The 18778-nt window shown below is 50.9% G+C and overlaps 7 protein-coding genes across 7 annotated transcripts in view; 4 read left to right on the top strand and 3 right to left on the bottom strand.

The window, feature by feature from the left end:
• Nucleotides 1–661: 661 nt before the first annotated feature.
• EPUS_07069 (uncharacterized protein) lies at nt 662–4802 on the top strand (the record flags this gene model as incomplete). Its single annotated transcript, XM_007788096.1, has 5 exons — nt 662–1649; nt 1779–2408; nt 2464–3528; nt 4403–4419; nt 4479–4802. 5 exons carry the CDS (start codon nt 662–664, stop codon nt 4800–4802), a joined length of 3024 nt encoding a protein of 1007 aa, XP_007786286.1.
• A 272-nt stretch (nt 4803–5074) lies between these two features.
• Nucleotides 5075–5452, bottom strand: EPUS_07070 (uncharacterized protein; the record flags this gene model as incomplete). The annotated part of the gene is made up of 1 exon (XM_007788097.1): nt 5075–5452. One exon carries the CDS (start codon nt 5450–5452, stop codon nt 5075–5077), a length of 378 nt encoding a protein of 125 aa, XP_007786287.1.
• Nucleotides 5453–7114: 1662 nt separating this feature from the next.
• EPUS_07071 (uncharacterized protein) lies at nt 7115–9673 on the top strand (the record flags this gene model as incomplete). The annotated part of the gene is made up of 1 exon (XM_007788098.1): nt 7115–9673. One exon carries the CDS (start codon nt 7115–7117, stop codon nt 9671–9673), a length of 2559 nt encoding a protein of 852 aa, XP_007786288.1.
• A 1120-nt stretch (nt 9674–10793) lies between these two features.
• EPUS_07072 (uncharacterized protein) lies at nt 10794–12770 on the top strand (the record flags this gene model as incomplete). The annotated part of the gene is made up of 1 exon (XM_007788099.1): nt 10794–12770. The coding sequence occupies one exon, from the start codon at nt 10794–10796 to the stop codon at nt 12768–12770; it is 1977 nt and encodes a 658-aa protein (XP_007786289.1).
• A 2386-nt stretch (nt 12771–15156) lies between these two features.
• Nucleotides 15157–16839, bottom strand: EPUS_07073 (uncharacterized protein; the record flags this gene model as incomplete). The annotated part of the gene is made up of 1 exon (XM_007788100.1): nt 15157–16839. The coding sequence occupies one exon, from the start codon at nt 16837–16839 to the stop codon at nt 15157–15159; it is 1683 nt and encodes a 560-aa protein (XP_007786290.1).
• An 839-nt stretch (nt 16840–17678) lies between these two features.
• On the top strand, nt 17679–18020 carry EPUS_07074 (uncharacterized protein; the record flags this gene model as incomplete). The annotated part of the gene is made up of 1 exon (XM_007788101.1): nt 17679–18020. The coding sequence occupies one exon, from the start codon at nt 17679–17681 to the stop codon at nt 18018–18020; it is 342 nt and encodes a 113-aa protein (XP_007786291.1).
• A 346-nt stretch (nt 18021–18366) lies between these two features.
• The window catches only part of EPUS_07075 (Nitrite reductase), a gene marked incomplete at both ends in the record, with an annotated part of 4280 nt that continues 3868 nt past the window's right edge, over nt 18367–18778 (bottom strand). The window contains one exon of the mRNA XM_007788102.1: nt 18367–18603. Coding sequence (XP_007786292.1) covers nt 18367–18603 — 237 coding nt within the window. The remainder of the gene's footprint in view (nt 18604–18778) is intronic.

An 18778-nucleotide genomic window follows, 5' to 3' on the forward strand; every position in this document is an offset into this window, starting at 1 on the left:
AGGTCTGTTTTCTTGCCAGAGAGAGGGTGGTAGATTCGATACTCAGACAGATTTAGCCTTGGACATCAGACCAAGAGCGTAGCTGCTATTCGGCTTGTGTGAGGAATTTACTCTCCAGGAAGAATCAGCAATCCTTCTCACCACACGGCCATTTGCCCTTGGTGTTGTGGTTATACACTGAGCATTCTATGCCTCCCTTGAATTGCTTCACCGGTTGGAATATTTTATTTACGTGTCCGCAAAATCTCTCAAGGGAATTGGTTGAGAAAGCCAGAATTGCTCCCAAGTCGATCCATCAGAGCGGCCGGACCTAGCCTCTGGAGATAAGCCTACGGTGCTCTACCATCGTCACTAGAGTACCATGCACGATGCAATCCAACTGTACGATGGACTAGGGCCACGTTAGACGGTGGTATCATGAATTCATGAATCAATTCCCTCGAGTCATTCTCGGTAAAAAAAACGGAAACAGGATGGTCTTGGCACAGCCTTCCGCCAAGAACTGAACTGAACAAAAGAGACTCAGATACGGCGGACTGTTCTCTGTAGAAGTGATTTGAAATAGCAAGTTTTTCTATCTAAATTATGGTCTCTGCTATCGAGTACTTTCTGATCTCACTCTGGTAGGGACATAGGATGCTGTGTTCACTGTTCAGCAGTCATGGATCGCCAGGACTTTACCGTGGGATGGATCTGTGCTGTCAAGACCGAGTTTGTTGCCGCATGCGAACTCTTGGACGAAGAGTACCCTCCTCTGAAGACCATTCCCTCGCACGACACCAACTCCTACACCCTTGGTCGGATGGGCGATCACCATGTCGTTGTTGCATGCCTTCCCAAGGGCAGGTACGGGATCGCCTCCGCAGCCACGGTGGCGAAAGATATGTTCCGTTCCTTTGAATCGATCCGCATTGGACTCATGGTTGGAATCGGAGGGGGAGCGCCGAGCAAGAAGCACGACATCAGACTTGGGGACGTGGTGGTCGCATGTCCTGTCGGTAGGACCGGCGGTGTTCTTCCTTACAGCTTTGGCAAAGCCGTGCAAGGCAAAGACTTCGAAATCACTGGCAGCTTGAACTCGCCACCAACCTTTCTGTTAACAGCACTGAACCAGCTTGACACCCTCCATGAGAGAAAAGGTCACCGCATTGCCTACACAATCCAGGAGATGCTGACCCGGAACCCGAGTCTGCGGGAGAAATATGAATATCCGGGGGCCGAAAAAGACCGATGGTACGAGTCAAGCTTTGTCCATGTCGACAGCGACGTTGGATGTGACATCGGCTGCGGCTGTACTTTCCCACCTGTGATTCAGCGACAGCAGCGATCCTCTGGCGCAACGAACCCTGTTGTGCATTATGGCATCATTGCATCCGCCGACCAGTTGATGAAAGATGCCGTTGTCCGTGACAGAATCAGTCAGCAGCACCGCGTCTTGTGTTTTGAGATGGAGGCGACAGGACTATCTAATGACTTCCCCTGCGTCGTCATTCGTGGTATCTGCGATTACTCGGACTCGCATAAGAACGATCAGTGGCAAGGATATGCTGCAGCAACGGCGGCATCATATGCGAAAGAGCTTCTTCAAGCTCTACCAACAAACATGGTGTCAGGGAGTCAACATGCCACAAATGTGTTTTCGAACCCAGGTGAGTGTACCGGGCAGAGTCTCATACCTATTAAAGGACAAGGGACAGAGCTTCACTATGAGTGAAGAACGAATGGGGGGGCTTATTAAATTGAGAATACTGAACAAGCACTGATGATGTATCTTCTAGGAAGCAACAATTTTCACGTCCAATTCCAGCTCACCGGTCTTCCGGTTGCTGGCCATTTTGTCGATCGAGACGCCGAGATCGAGGAGATAAAAGTAAATCTACTGCCAACGGAAGCACAGAATAGACGAAAGATCCATGTCCTCCATGGCCTGGGGGGAGCTGGAAAGACGCAGCTGGCGATCGCATATGCCCGGAAGCATCAGCATACGTACAGTGCGATAGTATGGGTGAATGGCAATAGCACAGATACGGTCTTGCAGAGCCTGGCTGGATTCGCTAGGCGTGCGGGCATCAGCCGTGCGACGAGTCTGAAAGGCAGCGCGGCCCAACAGGCTCCAGAAATGATGGCAGAGGCGGACGCTGTTCTGAGATGGCTCGCTCTAGAAGGAAATCCTTGCTGGCTGATGATTTTTGACAATGTCGACCGAGACATAGAATCCGACGACGAAGATGCGCAGGCCTATGATATCACGTCGTTCCTACCAGTGGCTGATCATGGTTCCGTCCTCATCACAACCCGTCTTTCTTCTTTAGGAGAGATAGGAAAGTCCACCGAGGTGGCAAGGCTCAACCATAACCAAGCACTGGAGCTCCTCAGTAGCCGCTCGGGCATGCATTCATCAAGCAATGGTACGATAGCCCTCCGTCAAAATCAGAAAGTATGAGCCAACTGATTGATCTGCAGATATGACCAAGCTTGTCAAAAGATTAGGCTACCTCGCGCTGGCTGTTGTTCAAGCCGGCACATATATGCGCGAAACCAAGACAGGGTGCTCGAAGTACTTGGACCTCTATGAGACGTCGTGGTCTCAACTTGCGGCGGAGACACCTCGTCTGCGTGATTACGCGAACAAGAGCATTCAGACGACGTGGATGATCTCGTACGACCGCGTCCGACAGAGCGACCCGACAGCGGCGAACTTTTTGCAGCTGTGGGCATATTTGGATCATCAAGATGTCTGGTATGAGCTGTTCTTTCGTGGACGTGAGGGCTGGCCAGAGTGTGGCTGGTTTCAGGAAATGGCAAGCAGCGAGATTATCTTCAAGAGAGTTATGAAGAGTTTACTGGCTCTTTCCCTGATTGAATCTCACCAGCAGACCGAAAGCTATTCTATTCACCCAGTCGTACATGACTGGTGCGCCGAGACGATTTGCTACGGCAGGGATGACTTGATGTCAGCGGCTTTAACTATTGTTGCGTACGCAGTGCCGAGTGAGTTAGAAGTGAAGTACTGGCTTTTGCAGCAGCGACTACTCCCGCATGCGGATCAATGTGTCCGACAACTTGATAATTCGGATGAGCTTAACCGACTTGGACCTGTTAAATCTAGCGAGGCATTACACCTGCTGGGCTACCTCTATGAAGCTCAAAGCAAGTATGTGGAGGCAGAGAAATTGTATCAGCAGGTACAAGATACAACAGAGAAAGTATTTGGTCCTGAACATACCTCTACACTCGCTACTGTCAATAATTTAAGCATCCTCTACGAGACTCGGGGTAAGTATGCAGAGGCAGAGAAATTGTATCAGCGGGCACTAGATACAGCAGAGAAAGTATTTGGTCCTGAACATACCTCTACACTCGCTACTGTCAATAATTTAGGCGTCCTCTACAGGTCTCAGGGTAAGTATGCAGAGGCAGAGAAATGGTTTCAGCGGGCGCTAGATGGAAAAGAGAAAGCATATGGCCCTGAACACACTATCACACTTGATACTGTTAATAATTTGGGCCTCCTTTATACTGATCAAGGTAAGTATGCAGAGGCAGAGAAATTATATCAGCGGGCGTTAGATGGATATAAGAAAGCATGGGGCTCTGAACTTATCTCTTTCCCGTTACTTAAGACCATTAATAACTTGGGCAACCTCTACGCTAATCAAGGTAAGCATGCAGAGGCGGAGAAATTCTATCAACAGGCGTTAAATGGAAAAGAGAAAATGTTAGGTCCTAAACACACCTCCACACTTGGTACTATCTATAATTTGGGTCTCCTCTATACTGCTCAAGGCAAATATGCAGAGGCAGAAAAATCATACCAGCGAGCGTTAGATGGATGCCAAAAAATATTGGGCTCTGATCATGGTTATACAATTAATGTTGTTCGTGGCTTACGCTTGCTTAGAATCCGTCAAAGTGAGCAGACGGAAGTGGAAGAGCTGGATCCACAGATCAATTGATCAGAGCTAAGGCTGTCTTTGATAGACTCAAAACAGGCATGCGGAGGCGAAAAGGGGGTGCCAGAGAAGTGTGAATAGATGTCAGAAAGTACATAGTCTCAGCATTCTGGAATATTGTGTGGGAATTGATCTTCTTGTTTTGTAATCTGGAGTACTAGTATCTCTGGATTCGAGTGACTGCCCTCTGCTCTCCTTAGTATCTGGTCCACTGATACCTTAAACTAGTACAGTTTGTGGAGAGGGGGACAGTGACTTCATACTCTGATCTCGACTCTGACTTAGCCTTTATACTCCTAACCGCCCCATAGTGATTGGTTACCGTGTATGCTGTCCCACACCTATTTCAATGATATATCATAAGTACACAGCTGTCAGGTGCACCCAACATGGTAGGGTAAAGAATCTCTAACCAGATCTTTGACATGCTCCCATCGAGGAGCGACTAGACAAAGCCCAAAGTAAGGTAAATATTCAAGCGAACCGAGAGATAAGGTCTATGCCTTACTTAGACTCGCGAGGCAGGATGAAGACTTCCTCATAGTCCCAGACTACACGAAATCTGTCACTGAGGTTTATGAAGATGCTTTCTATGCTCTCGTACACTTGGAGCAGACATTGAATGTTCTCTTCGACAAGACCAGCGTCCCGAATTCGGGGTTCGCGCCCGTCCTGCCTACCAAACCTCGCTCAAATGAAACTTCCTCGCGAGACCATGACCTTGGATTCTTTCCAAGCATCAAGGGGATTCCAAACCACAAGCAAAGCTGGAGAATCACGCCACCAGCGGAACAGCGGTCCGTCCATGCCTCTACCTCACAGCAAGATCCTTGCATCTGCGAGGAATGAAGTTTGATATGCTGAGAAAGACCGTGGTTATAAGCCAATGCACGAAGCAAGGTAGATTCTCAGACATTCAAGTTGATTGGCAGGCAATACTGAGCATATTGTTTTCAGCGATTTTGTGTGATGCTCTTCCGAGCACAGACTTAAGCCATTAGAGACCATAGAACAGTCGACCCTGTTGAATGTTAAGTATTCTTCATCAAAGACCGAACCACTTCCCTGTCTTTAAAAAAAAGAGCACCAGCGACCCCTTCTAAGTCGACCTCTAAAAAGTCTCACCGGTCACGACCCTTCCCCCCCGTCTCTCCCTCCGCCTCCTCGACAAAACAAATCCGGTTCCCAAACGGCACCACCCCGGGCTCCAGCCCGGGTCGCATATACGGATACGCTTTCGCGGCCAGCTCGGCGTGGAACTCGGCCAAGCCCGCAGTCGTGACGCGTAAGCGCATGCCGGGGCAACTGTCGCCGTGGTGCTCACTCAGGTGCAGCACGAGCCCGGCGCGCGAAACCTGGCGGTAGAGCGGGGCGGCGTCGTCGTCGAAGCGATGGTCCCAATCGACGGCGAAGCCGAGGTAGTCGACGTAGAACTCGTTGGCTTTGGCCACGGAGAAGATCCGCAGGATTGGGATTGGCGGTTGGAATGTGATGGGCATCTTCTCGGCTGGGTGAGGAGGTGGACGATGATAATAGTAGAGGCAAGCGGCTAGGGCGCCGTTAAGGGTTCAGAAAAATTCGTGTGTCTGTTAAATATCGCGTTTTGCGAGGGGATTTCGCAGGTCTCTTAGTTGTCAGCCGTGGTCTTTTATCTAGCTTACAGAAATATTGAGTAATATTATTAGAGCTAGACGATTATCTACAGTCATCATGCAGAAGTATCTATGCGCGGTTAGTTTTAGAGCTAAAAGTGCACTTTTTAATCCCTGTAATCACAATGGTTTAGACGTCAACTTTATTATTTTTATCGGTGAGGTCAGCCTTGGCGAATGGCGATTGTATATACGGCTATTTCCTAAATCGACAAAACAGAGATCAAAAGCGCTGCAGTCCAACTCTGGAACACCCTCGCGAGCATTCCGCAAATGATTACTCTTCTCGTCTGGGGCTTATTCACCAATGCGGCTCAGTCTACTAACTAGCGTCTTGTAAGCGTGGTTTCCTGTATCTGTATCCACGCTTCAGCCACAGACAAAACATCGGATTCCTGTTTCGGACAAGCTACAATTCGCAGGGCCCCGCTCACCAATCGAGCCTGCACACCACCGCTGTCACGAGTGTGCTTCCCCAGGAAGAAAAGCTGCAAGGTTCTGCTCGTGAGCTGCTTGGCTGACTGACTGACTGACTGACTGACTGACTGACTGCCTCTCATAGTGTTGAGGATCAGAGATAGGAATCTCAGAATTGGTCAGAGGCTCCTCGACTACAGAACTGGAATTTCCAAACATGGCATGAAGGCTTTCCCGTCTCATGATTAGCTTACGCCTAATCCGGGGGATCTGAGGGTCGAAATGTCTGTCCGCCAGTTGTAAGTGGTTGGAGTATAGCCATGCTATCGTTGATGGGCTGGAGATGGGGCGAAGTCGCATGTAAAACAAGGCCAGATATAGTGAAGAAGAATGAGGTGTCTGCCTTCTATGTATTATGACGAATAATTGTCTGATTAAAAATCTCTTCGACGATACCTCACCCTCCGTGTAATGACCGTCGCATCTCTCCCAAGAGGCGTGCATATGCCCTTAAGAACCCGTAAATTGCTGTTCCGAGACCCCTGGAGTCTTTTCGTGTAGAAAGGAGGCACATAAAACCGGTATGCCTGTGACGGACCAGTCTTCTGGAGCCTGGATCAAGTTGAGAATGACCACTGGCAATGGCTTGTGGTGGCCACAACTCCAAACTCGCATCAGGCCGCACATGCGGACCGTCCCGTCTCGACTGTGTGCACTGTCCAACAAAGGTCGACGTCAACACGTGGGTTGGAACAATGGAATTGCCGGCCACACAAGGGTTGTATCAACGACAACAAAGAAGCAGGTCATGGTCATTCTCGTTCTCCATAATCTCCCGTGCCTTGAAAACAATGAAATGTGTGGTGAACAATGATATTGTTAGGAGAGTAGCCTGGACGCGCCTTTATAAAAGGCCCCGTTTCCTCGACAATGGCATTGTTCCCCCTTTCCCTTTCAGAGTCGTTGGACACCCTCTGATTCAATCCAGGAAGCATAACAACAGGGTTGTAGCCTCTCTTTTCACGCAGCCCATCCGATCCCTTTCATACCCTCGACACCGACTTACCTCGCGTTCGACCCCCTTCAGCTGCGATGGCAGATGATTGGGAGCAGCCAGACGGCAGCAACAAACGTGTGTATGAGCAGTTCCTCGAAGGCGATGAAATGCGAGACCTTTTCAATATGCCCCAGCCGACGGAGAAGCCGCATCACGAAGTCCCTGCTGAAGTGGGAGAGTCCGACAGCCTTGACATGAAATTTTACGAATACTTTGCCCTTCTTGACGATCCTGCAGTGCGAGAGATCTTCGAATCATTGTCGCCGTCAGAGATTTCTCATCAGATCAACGATTGCCCGCCTGCACAAGGAATACCGCAGGCAGAACGCGACGCAAATCTTGGTAAGAGTGTTCCGTACACCCAAACCTGGTTTGACCCATCTCCAAATCCTCAGGAACAACTTTACTTGCAAAATCCCCAAGGAACACTGCTTGACGATTTCTTTCAATCCACTCCAGCTCCGCAGGGCGCAATCAACTTCGACAGCTGTTTTGCTGGTAGAGGCAAGCTTATACCTTCCGCGGAAGTTATGGCTGATCTTCAGCCCGATGTGATGGAGGTTGATGATCCCTTTAGCCTGCCAGAATTGCATGGGTCGCCTTCGCTAGACTATGAACACGACATCATGGCCGCCGCCCAACAGCTGATAGCGACCAAAGAACAGCCTGCACAAGCCTCCCAACCGCCAAAGAAAGAGGGACGACGTAGACGAAGGATAGGAAAGATTAAACAGATCCCTGGCTTCCCCTCCTCCTCAGAACCTCTTCCTTCCAATCTCAGCCTCGAGGAAATGTGCCGTTCCTGGCCAAACCATCTCCATGGAGTTTCCCTCGAACCGTTCGTTGAGGCAGGGTGGAACGGTAGGATGGTCTGGGATCATATGCCGGAAGCAGCAAAAGATGGTTCCAAGCGACAAGCTTGGAACAAGATGGTTAAGCGACTGACACGTACGAAACAACAGATGGAGCTCGAAGGTAGAGGACCGGTGGGAGCCGGTCTGACTCCTGAGGCTATGTGGAAGAATCTTGTGGGCGAAACTTCTGGAGATGCTGCCCAGCAGTATGTGGCCGTCAATGCCCACAACGGCTCATTGACCACGTTACACAATCCACAACATGCCGAAGCTTTGCAAGACATCACATCCTACCAAAACAACCAACCTAAGCCGGAAAACCCCTTCGAAGCGATGCGTTGTGCGTTTCGAGCAGAGCTTGATGAGCAACATGCGACGATTGCACTGCTCCTGGCACAGCAGCGGGCAGATTGGCTTCTGATCTCCTTTGACGAAGTCACATCTCGTATCACGCAGACGTGGATGGAACATGCCCATGAGCACGAAGCTCGGTTCATCCGTGAGAACTGGATTGATGATGAGGACATCCCCTTCGATCCAGTGAGCCGAGTCGATATGCTGAAGCGCCTTGGTGAGCTTATATGTAGGCTTCTTCTAGCATCGAACCCTCCACGACCTGCTACCAATGAACAGGAGGAAGAAGCGTTCCGACAAAGCCACTACCTTCGTGTTCTAGGAGAGGAGCTTTCTATCCTGAAAGGTTGGACAAGTGCTTGGAAATGGCAGGTGGAGCAATTTAACGCTGATAGTTACTTTGGGATAGTTGACGGAGCGGCAGAGCAGTCGGGCGGAGGGAGCCAAGAACAGAACGAGCAACTGCTAGAAGAGACGCCGTCATTCCAGTCGGCTTTTTCGGCATTTGACCCCAACACCTCAGCAACAGAAGCCGGAGTTCTGAGCCACGGCGAGCAGACGTCGATTCCCCAAACGTTTCTTGATCAGTCATGGGCACAAGACACATGGCTCAGCTCTGACGCGCCAACACCAACCTTTCAGACGTTTCTCGACCAGCTCCAGACCCAAGTAACGGCAGACCCATCTCTAAACCGTGTCAATGACCCACCGAGCACCAAAAAAGCCAAAGGCGGTCGAAGGAAGCTTCGAATGTTCCCGCATGCGCCTTCGAAAGATGTCATCCTCTCCCAGCAAGATCTCGCCGATCTAGACCACATTATGGCGAATTTCCCCGAACATCTTGCCCTGCCACATGTCATGGTGCGTTATTTGTGCCCCCCGGGTACCCGACAAGGGTGCCACGATGGTGCTTATTTCACGAACGACATGGTCGAAAAGCTTTTTCATCACCACAATGCCAAGCATGGCTCTGATCTGGATCACCCAGATAGGTTCAAAGGTATACATGACTGGGTCATGACGCAGAAAGACGCGGCACGCAAATATCGGCGAGGTGGCTTACCACGTAGACCGAAGCTGGCCAATTCATCGGCCGGTGGCCGTCAGGAAGATTCTCAGAATGACGGGGTGTATGGAGACCAGATTCGCGAAGAACGCTTCGACGTTGACCCAGCCCTGGTCGGACAGCACCAGCAGAGCAACGACAATTTCATGCCAGCTGCTCAGTTCACGAGTCAGCCAATTAGGTTTGAAGCGGAACTGGCCCAACTCCCAGGAGTATCTGCAGAGCAGGAGGCGCCAGAGCAGGAGACGCAGGAGCACTTGGATGATCAAGCATTTTTTGACGAACTTGCTATGCTTCTTGAACCTCGGTCGTTTGGATAGGAAGCCGGCAGACAGTGGTAGCATTGACCCATTCATCCGCTGGAAATGCTACAACCCATTTGAAGAGTATGGATATTATGAAGACCGAGCAGTACGACTGCATTGATGATGATTGATGATGAGAGAAAGCATAGACGAAGAATATCAATAGAATACAGCTCTACGCAAACGTTTACCGAACATGCCATGTGAAAGATCAATCTTGTTTGTGGGAAAGCCTTTAAGCAAGCAAGCAAGGAATCTCAATCGTAAAAGCCCGAACAACAGAGGTGACGTGGGTGAACTGAGTAGAGTCGGCTCTAGTGGTGAGTTTGTAAAGAAGAGGCTCTACAGCCTGACTCAACACAGTCTGGCTTGGACTTGAACTATCAGGCAACGGCTCATTCAAATCTGATGTGATGTATAATGCCTTGTAACCTGTCTTGCTGTCCACTATAGTGATCGCCTTTCCCTATGAGAGCGCAGCTTCAAACCCGTTCTAAGATGAGCCTCAGGACGGGGAAGTCGTCTGGCAGAGCCGCGTTCTGTAGAGATGCATTGAGCCTGAAAAGATATCGTAGGCTGGCCTGCCCATTCCTGACGTTGGTCTACTCGAGAATTGGAGCAATTGGTTCCCACGTCGTGCTTGTGAGAGCGAAGTACCTTGTAAGCAGATGATGCAGCTTCGGATCAATACGCAGCCGTTGTTGCTATGGTCGGATCTGCAGTATCAACAGTGGGTTTTTGTGTTTTTCAAACCTGTAGCATATTAAATACATCGACCAGAAGACTTTCGCTCAGACCAATGCCGCAACCTCAATTGCAACATTTCAGCGGCTGAACACTCTGTCCCCTCGACAACAAAAGATTTCTTGTTTGGATTCCAGTAGCCCATACAAGTATTTGGAAGTCGTTTGCCTTGTTGGCTGACCTTCGTCTTCTTGAACTTTGCCAGACCTTGACCACCACACTCACAAGCTCGCAGACAACTCAATCAACTTCGTCTAGCTTTTCGATAGAGGTCAAACCCACAGAAGGAGTCATACTGAAATGTATGCAGTGTGCTGTATGCCTTGTCGTCCTGCTCATTCCCACTAACCAGCCGCTTTAGAATTCGAGTTTCCTGCTGAAAGTTTGTACGATGACGGGTAACACGCCGCCACCTTCTGGTGTAAACAATAACGACCTCGACAAGTCGGTTGCGAACAACATTGATCCGGAACTCGATGGGCTCCTCCATGTTCCACAACAAAAGAGAACCAGACGTACTGCCAATCACCCAGCAGGTGTGGAGCAAATGACGACAAGCCCAAACAAGATGGAGGAAGCCGCCCGCCGACCTTCAGCCATGATTAACAAAGATCCCAATAGAGCCGATGACCCTGTTCACTATCTCGGTCCAGGCATCACCTCGAAAGTCTCTCCTTTGAAGAGAAAGCACCAGGCAGTCGACCCCGCTGGACGTGGAGAAAGTTCGACATCCATGCCAAACAATAGGCCCGAAGCTGCAGTAAACAACTTTGTCGAGTTGTTACGATCGCTGAACTCCGCTATCGAGCTCAACTCGCAACAAGGACGCAGTACACACTTGATCTCCCCCAACATCCGGCCGCTTCAGCAAGCAACTCCACAGCCGCAGCAGCCACGTATTCAGGCCCAGCCTGCCAGCTCACCGCAACCGAAGGGTAGGTATCCTGAGAACAAGCTGTTCCCTTCAAGCGAGCAGGCGCTGCCACCCAATTTGACTTTGCAAGAGATATGTAGGGGCTACCCCAACCACCTCAGTCACGGCCCAATTTTGAGGCGCTTCCTCAATGTTGGGTGGACTGGCAGAATGATTTGGGACCATTTGCAAGAGAGTGCCAGAGTCAGCCGATCTGCCACGAGGGGTTGGAACAAGTACGAGCAGAGATTGAAGCGAGAGAAGCGCCAGATGGACGAAGAGGAGGAACAAGAAGGGTTCGATCCTACCGAACAAGGCGGCCAAGACAGCAGCATTCCTCAGGTATCAAGAGACGGTGCAGGTTCTGCTCTCGTACACACGAGCCCTAGTAACATACAACGGGAGACCAGAGCTCGACTAGCGACCTTCACCCCGGCGGTATTCTCACATGGAGGCAGTGGCGAAGATCAGGCTTCTCTTTCGGTGCAGAGTCGTCTTGCGACTGTTCAAAGCCAGATCAGAGCAGAGGTAAAATCGCATGGAAGCATTTTCTTAACATTGATGTCATATGAAGACCCTCAATGGCCCTCGCTTTCCAGACAAGAGAGAGTTCGTCGTGCTGAAGCAGAATGGCTACGTCGGGCAATGAGACTCGAGAGGGCCTTCGTGTTGGATAATGACATTGATGACGGGGATCTCGAGATTCCACGGACCTCAACTCTTGATATGATGAGACGATTGTATCTTCTAGTAAAGCGAGCATCTCAACCAATGTCCACTGCAGCAGCGACCACAGAGCCTGAGCAGACGGCCCTGTTCGACGAGAGTAGTCGATTGGCGACCTATCAACAGCAACTCGAAATACTTCAAGGTTGGACGGTCCAGTGGCAAGAGGAGATACAGGCGCGAGCCCAAGGTGCCACCGGAGCAGCTGACGCACAGATGTCAAGGTCTCGACTGCCACCCACAAATCGCTATCTTGATGACCAACCGGGACGTAGTAATTCTGGTTCAACGATTGCGGCTCGTCATGCACCAAGCCTGTATCCAGTGACCAGCGAGTTGAGCCAGCAAGGTCGAAGCCAACTGGGTTTCCCAGGCTTTGGCACGCCCCTTGGATATACCAACAGCGGGTATGGTACTTCTCCCAATCCACAGGGCTATTATCAACAACCATGGGAAAGCGGAAATGGTCAGTCGCATGCTGATCCGTATCTTGCTCGGCCGCCGCCTGGCCTGCTAGGCGCAGCAAATTTGGAAGCAAATGCTGGGTCAGCTGATCGAAGTGGTCTTCAGGAGCACCAAGGTACAAGTGCATATCCACCAATCGAAGAGCTGGTACCGTCAGTCCCCGAATCTACAAGCGAGTTTTCACATGAACACTCGGTTGGTCCAACAGCGATGTGGAACATGGATGACCTATTGAAGATGGACGAAGACCTCCATGAAACCTGACGTGATTGACGTGAATGTGGGAGGCTTTGTGGGTGTGGTGCCATGATCGTGAATGTGAACAAGTGTGTTGTGGAGCCAACGAGATCTGACTTTGTTGGTTGAAGCGCATGTCATCATTGTGGCTGAAGAGTATTGGTTACATGTCAATGACTATGTCTTTCGTTGAGAAGCATGGTTGTGCGTGTGATTGGTGCTCGATTGTTGTTCTGTTGAAAAGATGTTTGTGTTGAGTACCTGAGGCGTGCAAAGGCGGGTGCTCCATGACTAGCAGTGTTTGCCAAAGGCAGTACTCAATATATGTTTACAAGCAGTTGTGTGAGAGTCTCTGCTTATTTCTGTTGTGGTCATCTAACAACAAACGCTGATTCACCAGGTGATGCTTCTTTTGGAGAACAAACGAGGAGCAACGTGATGATGCTTCTGCCGGAACGAGGCAGAAGGTGACAGAAGGTCATGTTTCCGTGACATTCTTTACTCTGGCCGCTACCATCTTGCAGGTCGTTGACAATGGAGGATTGGGTGTTGTTTGTGCTTGCCCGTTGACGTTTCCATTGAATGATCGTTGTGGGTATGCTGCTCTGGACATAACATCTTCCCTTGTACCGAGCACGGTCTGGACATATTCGAAGGCGTCCAGGAGATGTGGACAGCATCCGTCAAACGGAGGGCACATATCAGGGACCCAATATGTCATGATAATGTGTATGCTCTGCCAGAATGTCCAATTGCTATACATATATATATAGGTGAAGGACTGGCAGCCACTCCACCATGATGCAATGCGAAGTCACGGATTCACACGCTGCAAGGTCATCACCCTCCGTACAATAAATTATGCTGGACTGAATAGCTTTGTTGGAGCGGTGATATATGAGCAATGAGGATGTGTGACATGGTGTTGTCCGGACTTGAATGGATGAGCTTGAAGAGCGGAAGATGCTGAAAGGAATGCTTGGCATATTGCTTAGTCATCCACGGAAAGTTCCGGCAACTGTGAACGGTGAAAGTGAAAATGAAGATGAAGATGAAGATGTTCATCTGGTAATTGAATGTGATTCTATCCATGCACAGATCACAAAGAGAAGGATCCACAATCTCTACTCCTAGAAATTCGTCGCTACTCGACATCTCGTGGCCCATGCCATCCGGTACTAACTTGGGCTGTTTAATAGTACAATGGTAACCGCTCCGCTTGTACGTGATCTACTGCTGTAATATCTTCCCCCAGAATGCCGTGAACATCACCTTTTGGCCTCACAGATAAAGCAGAGGGATGGAGAAACCCTGTCGTGATTGCATGGAGCATGGGCCTTTATCCTTTTCCATGACAGGCTGAATGAGAGTACTGCAAAAGCCAAAGAGCGAGACCCTACGGTGACATGGCATGAATTACCAGAGCAAGTATACCTTCGGGTTCTGGGTTGCACGCTGTTGGGTCAGCTCACCGATCCCAAGGAGCTGGCTTCCTCATAGGGTATCATACTTATTGAGCTATTTCTCCTGGACCGGATCTGAAGATTCAACCACAAAAATTCCAGGAGAACCAGCCATCTCGATTCCTCAAACAAGATGCCCATCATCTGCCCCACATGACGGACCAGACAAACCCTCCTCACTAACCTTATGATGATGCCAGCTCAGCAGTACTGATCCAAGGCCCCTCTGCCTCCAACCCCAATCGTAACCCGACATCCAATCCAGCATGTCCAGCACGCCGCATCAAATCTCCAGAAGGACACCGGAATATCTCGAGAAACTGGCTTCAACCGAACAAGAAAACGCCCCTGGATCCACTGGCTACTACCCCATCCGGTAAGGTGACCACACTTCAACAATCAAAGCAACCGGCTCTGACCATCAACAGGTCTCGCTCCAGAAGTCTAGGGTGATTGATGCCCTTATCTATCCACCGATCCGAGGATTGATGGATGGAATTTTGTAAACTCTCTTCGGGCCATGCGTTGCTGTGATGGAGGGAAGCCTGCTCTACGTGGGATAGCAGCCCATCAGCCCAAGTGGGCGAGAGCAAAGCGTCACTGAGAGGGTAATGAAAAGCTTGTGCCAGGGCTTGGAGGAGACTCTAGGTCGCGGTAAAGGCTACCTGGAACGGAATGGAGGTTCCAGCGAGCGAGGTCAAGCCCGTATATCGAGGACACATGGATGTCAGATGGATTATGGAAATGATGTGGATAGCAGTGTCTAAAGACTCGATAGCTGATGGCCTGTTGTTACACATTAAAGTCGACACCCTCGTTATCCACACCTGCTCGCGTGTACAGAGAGCATATCTAAATCGCACCAACGCTCTATACGTATTGTAGACAATTCAACCCAAGATCTGCCTGCCCTCCTTGGACCAAACTCCACTTTTCAATACCCTTCACGACTACCGGCCCCTCTCCTCTCTCCTCCTTACATCCTCCATTTCGTCCCTCATAACCTCGTTGAACTCCTCCCATCCATCTAGATAGACATGATGCCCCGCCTTCTTGATGATGATCACCTTACTATCTCCATTATCCCTCCGCCTCTCCTCCTCACTCGCGTCCTTCAATACCCGCCTCTTCTCTTGATCAATTTTCTCCTTTGCAGCATAACCCCCGGCCACGTCCATCCAGTCATTCTCGCCATACATCAGTACGATCGGGACGCCATTTTCGCGGCGCTTGATCTCGGCATTCGTAGAGGAGGATTGTGGTTCAGACGGCGATCCAGCGACGGGGTTGTTGTCATTAGCTTCGATGCCGGAGATATACTGGCGGCCTACGCCGTGGATGCGGCGGATGAGAGGACTTCGCGCGAATGCTCCCGGTGCGAGGATATATGCCAACGCATACTCGCCGGAGCCGCGTAGGCGGAATAGTGAATAAGAATAGTTGTGTAAGGCTTGAGCTTCGTCTGGTGGGAGGTGGGAGAATCGTCGAGATGTCCATCCGGATACGAGGCGTGGTCCGAGAGGACCGGACCATCTCACCAGGCTAAAAGGGGAGATGTTGGCGTCCCAGAGGTAGGTGAACCATTTCCCGAGGGGTTTGCGCGGCGGAGGAGCGGTGGTCGAGTCTGTTGATGCACTATCTTTATCTTTGGCGGCAGCTTTTTCCGCTTTGGTTCGAGCGTTCAAGAAGTTGTTGTTATCAGCTCTTGGAGCGGTTTTGGCTGATTCGGGTATGGATCCGTTGGTGGCCGTCGCGGTTTCGTCTTGGTCCTGAGTAATCTCGTTGGCGAGAGTGGATGATCCAGGCTCGGGCATGGCTGCATTGACCGCATATGGATCTTCGGGTATACCGACTGGAGAAGCCAGGATAAGCTTGTTGAGTCTGCCTGGATATTTCAAGGCGTAGGCAACAGCCATGTAGCCCCCCATGCTGTGGCCAAGTAAAGTGAAGCGATCAATCTTCTTCTGGATGCGCCACTCCTCCAACGAGTCAATGAACCAGTCTTCGGCTTCTGAGATCTGCTCTTCACGCTTCGTGGATTTGAGCTTGAACGGTGGCCTACTGCTGCGGCCCATGCCCAGGAGGTCGAGGGCGTACAGCTGCCACCCTCTAGCGCGCGACAAGCCTTCGAAGTTTTTGTAGAAAAATCCTAGGCCTGCGCCATAACCGTGAAGTATGACCAGATTCTGGTCGGCAGCCTCACCAACTCTTTCCACCGAGAACTCGTTCAAGGCGCGGTTCTTGCCCGACAACGGTACAAGGCGAGAATGCCATTTTCGAGGGCCATAAGGATCCTCTACCGAAGAGGTTCTCGCGACATGGGACGCTTGTTCTAGGTGCAGCCTCTCTAGGGATGCGGCAGAGGGCGAGGCTGAGGGTGGAGCAGAATTCGTGATTAGTTGGGTAGGGGGTTGCTGAAGGTACGGGATAAACGAAAGGACTTTGTGCTCTGCCTGAGCAGCTGGTATGCTGGCCCACCATTGACCCAAGGCTTCTTTATAGCCTAAGGGGAACAAGCCATCAAATCTTTTAGTACCAACATTGTTCATCGCCCTCCTTGACGCCAATGGACTCTGCTGTCCTCTCGATTTGATGTCAATGTCGCCATTGCTGTCTGCCGCGTGGCTCGCCATGCCGGCGGGAGTATCTGAGGTGCCTAGCTCTGCCGAGTATGTGATGGAAGACAATGGTCGATTGACGGGGAAAGCACTTGCACCTGGTGTTGCAAGAGACTTGGTGTGGACTTTTGGTCGTAGAAGGCTCCTCGCCCCGCCGAATATTGTGGACAGTATGACAAGATATGCTCGAGTGACAGAAGTGCCACTCAGATAATCACTCAGCAAGGGACAAGGAGGACAACAATTAAGGAAGATTCGGCTGAGGGGATGAAGGGTGTACCGTGTAGGGCGGCAACTCAAGGGGAGCAGGCTGATTTAAATTGCCTAACGCGTGCCTTGTATTGAACAGGCAACAAGAAGGAAGACAAGATGAAGGCTCTTAAAAGGTTTCAGCTAAAGCGCAGGTAAAGCTGCCTCGTCCACCGACGGAGGCGGTCCAAATGCATTCCGAGTGGGCGATTTGGGGCATGAGATTGGGAGGGGAAGGACTGGAGGGCGTAGGCGTCATCATGCAAGCCGCAGCCACGGGGGTAAGAGGGCGGAGTTAAGCATCACAATAACTAATTCTAACTAATTCTCAACGTAATTCTCTCACCACCAGCCACAAGCCACAAACAACCATCCTTACAGATGCGTACACCTTACCCCAGGAGGAGGAGGATGTCCTTTACAGTACGTACACCAACAGCAGCAATGTCATGGCTTTCGCAGTCGGGGAGCTTAATATAATCTAGACCATCCTGGCAATTGGCGCATCTTCGTCCTCCCCCGGGGGGGCTGTCTAAGCCACGCTTCCGCCCCCCCAAATCCCACCAACCTCAGCAAGCGCATCCACCCCCTTCATCATCAAAACCATGTCCGAGAGCCGGCTGGATCAAATCGTCAAAGGCGCACCACCGCCCTCGATAAAACTACCGCCCCTCGCCCCTCCCCTCGTCACCGCGTCCTCGTCCGCCACACCCGTGGACGGCAACACCCCCTCCCAACAGCTCTCCGACCCGCTCTCCTCCCTCCCCTCCTCCCCACCCCAAATCTACTTGAACCTCCTCATCCTCGAATCCTCCCTGCGAGCGCAATACCTGCAACTCCTCTCCCGGCGCCGGCTGCACACATTCTTCCTCCTCTTGCTGTCGTTATCTGCTCTACGTGGGATAGCAGCCCATCAGCCCAAGTGGGCGAGAGCAAAGCGTCACTGAGAGGGTAATGAAAAGCTTGTGCCAGGGCTTGGAGGAGACTCTAGGTCGCGGTAAAGGCTACCTGGAACGGAATGGAGGTTCCAGCGAGCGAGGTCAAGCCCGTATATCGAGGACACATGGATGTCAGATGGATTATGGAAATGATGTGGATAGCAGTGTCTAAAGACTCGATAGCTGATGGCCTGTTGTTACACATTAAAGTCGACACCCTCGTTATCCACACCTGCTCGCGTGTACAGAGAGCATATCTAAATCGCACCAACGCTCTATACGTATTGTAGACAATTCAACCCAAGATCTGCCTGCCCTCCTTGGACCAAACTCCACTTTTCAATACCCTTCACGACTACCGGCCCCTCTCCTCTCTCCTCCTTACATCCTCCATTTCGTCCCTCATAACCTCGTTGAACTCCTCCCATCCATCTAGATAGACATGATGCCCCGCCTTCTTGATGATGATCACCTTACTATCTCCATTATCCCTCCGCCTCTCCTCCTCACTCGCGTCCTTCAATACCCGCCTCTTCTCTTGATCAATTTTCTCCTTTGCAGCATAACCCCCGGCCACGTCCATCCAGTCATTCTCGCCATACATCAGTACGATCGGGACGCCATTTTCGCGGCGCTTGATCTCGGCATTCGTAGAGGAGGATTGTGGTTCAGACGGCGATCCAGCGACGGGGTTGTTGTCATTAGCTTCGATGCCGGAGATATACTGGCGGCCTACGCCGTGGATGCGGCGGATGAGAGGACTTCGC

This window comes from Endocarpon pusillum (assembly GCF_000464535.1).
Source record: "Endocarpon pusillum Z07020 unplaced genomic scaffold C712049, whole genome shotgun sequence".
Lineage (NCBI taxonomy): Eukaryota > Fungi > Ascomycota > Eurotiomycetes > Verrucariales > Verrucariaceae > Endocarpon > Endocarpon pusillum.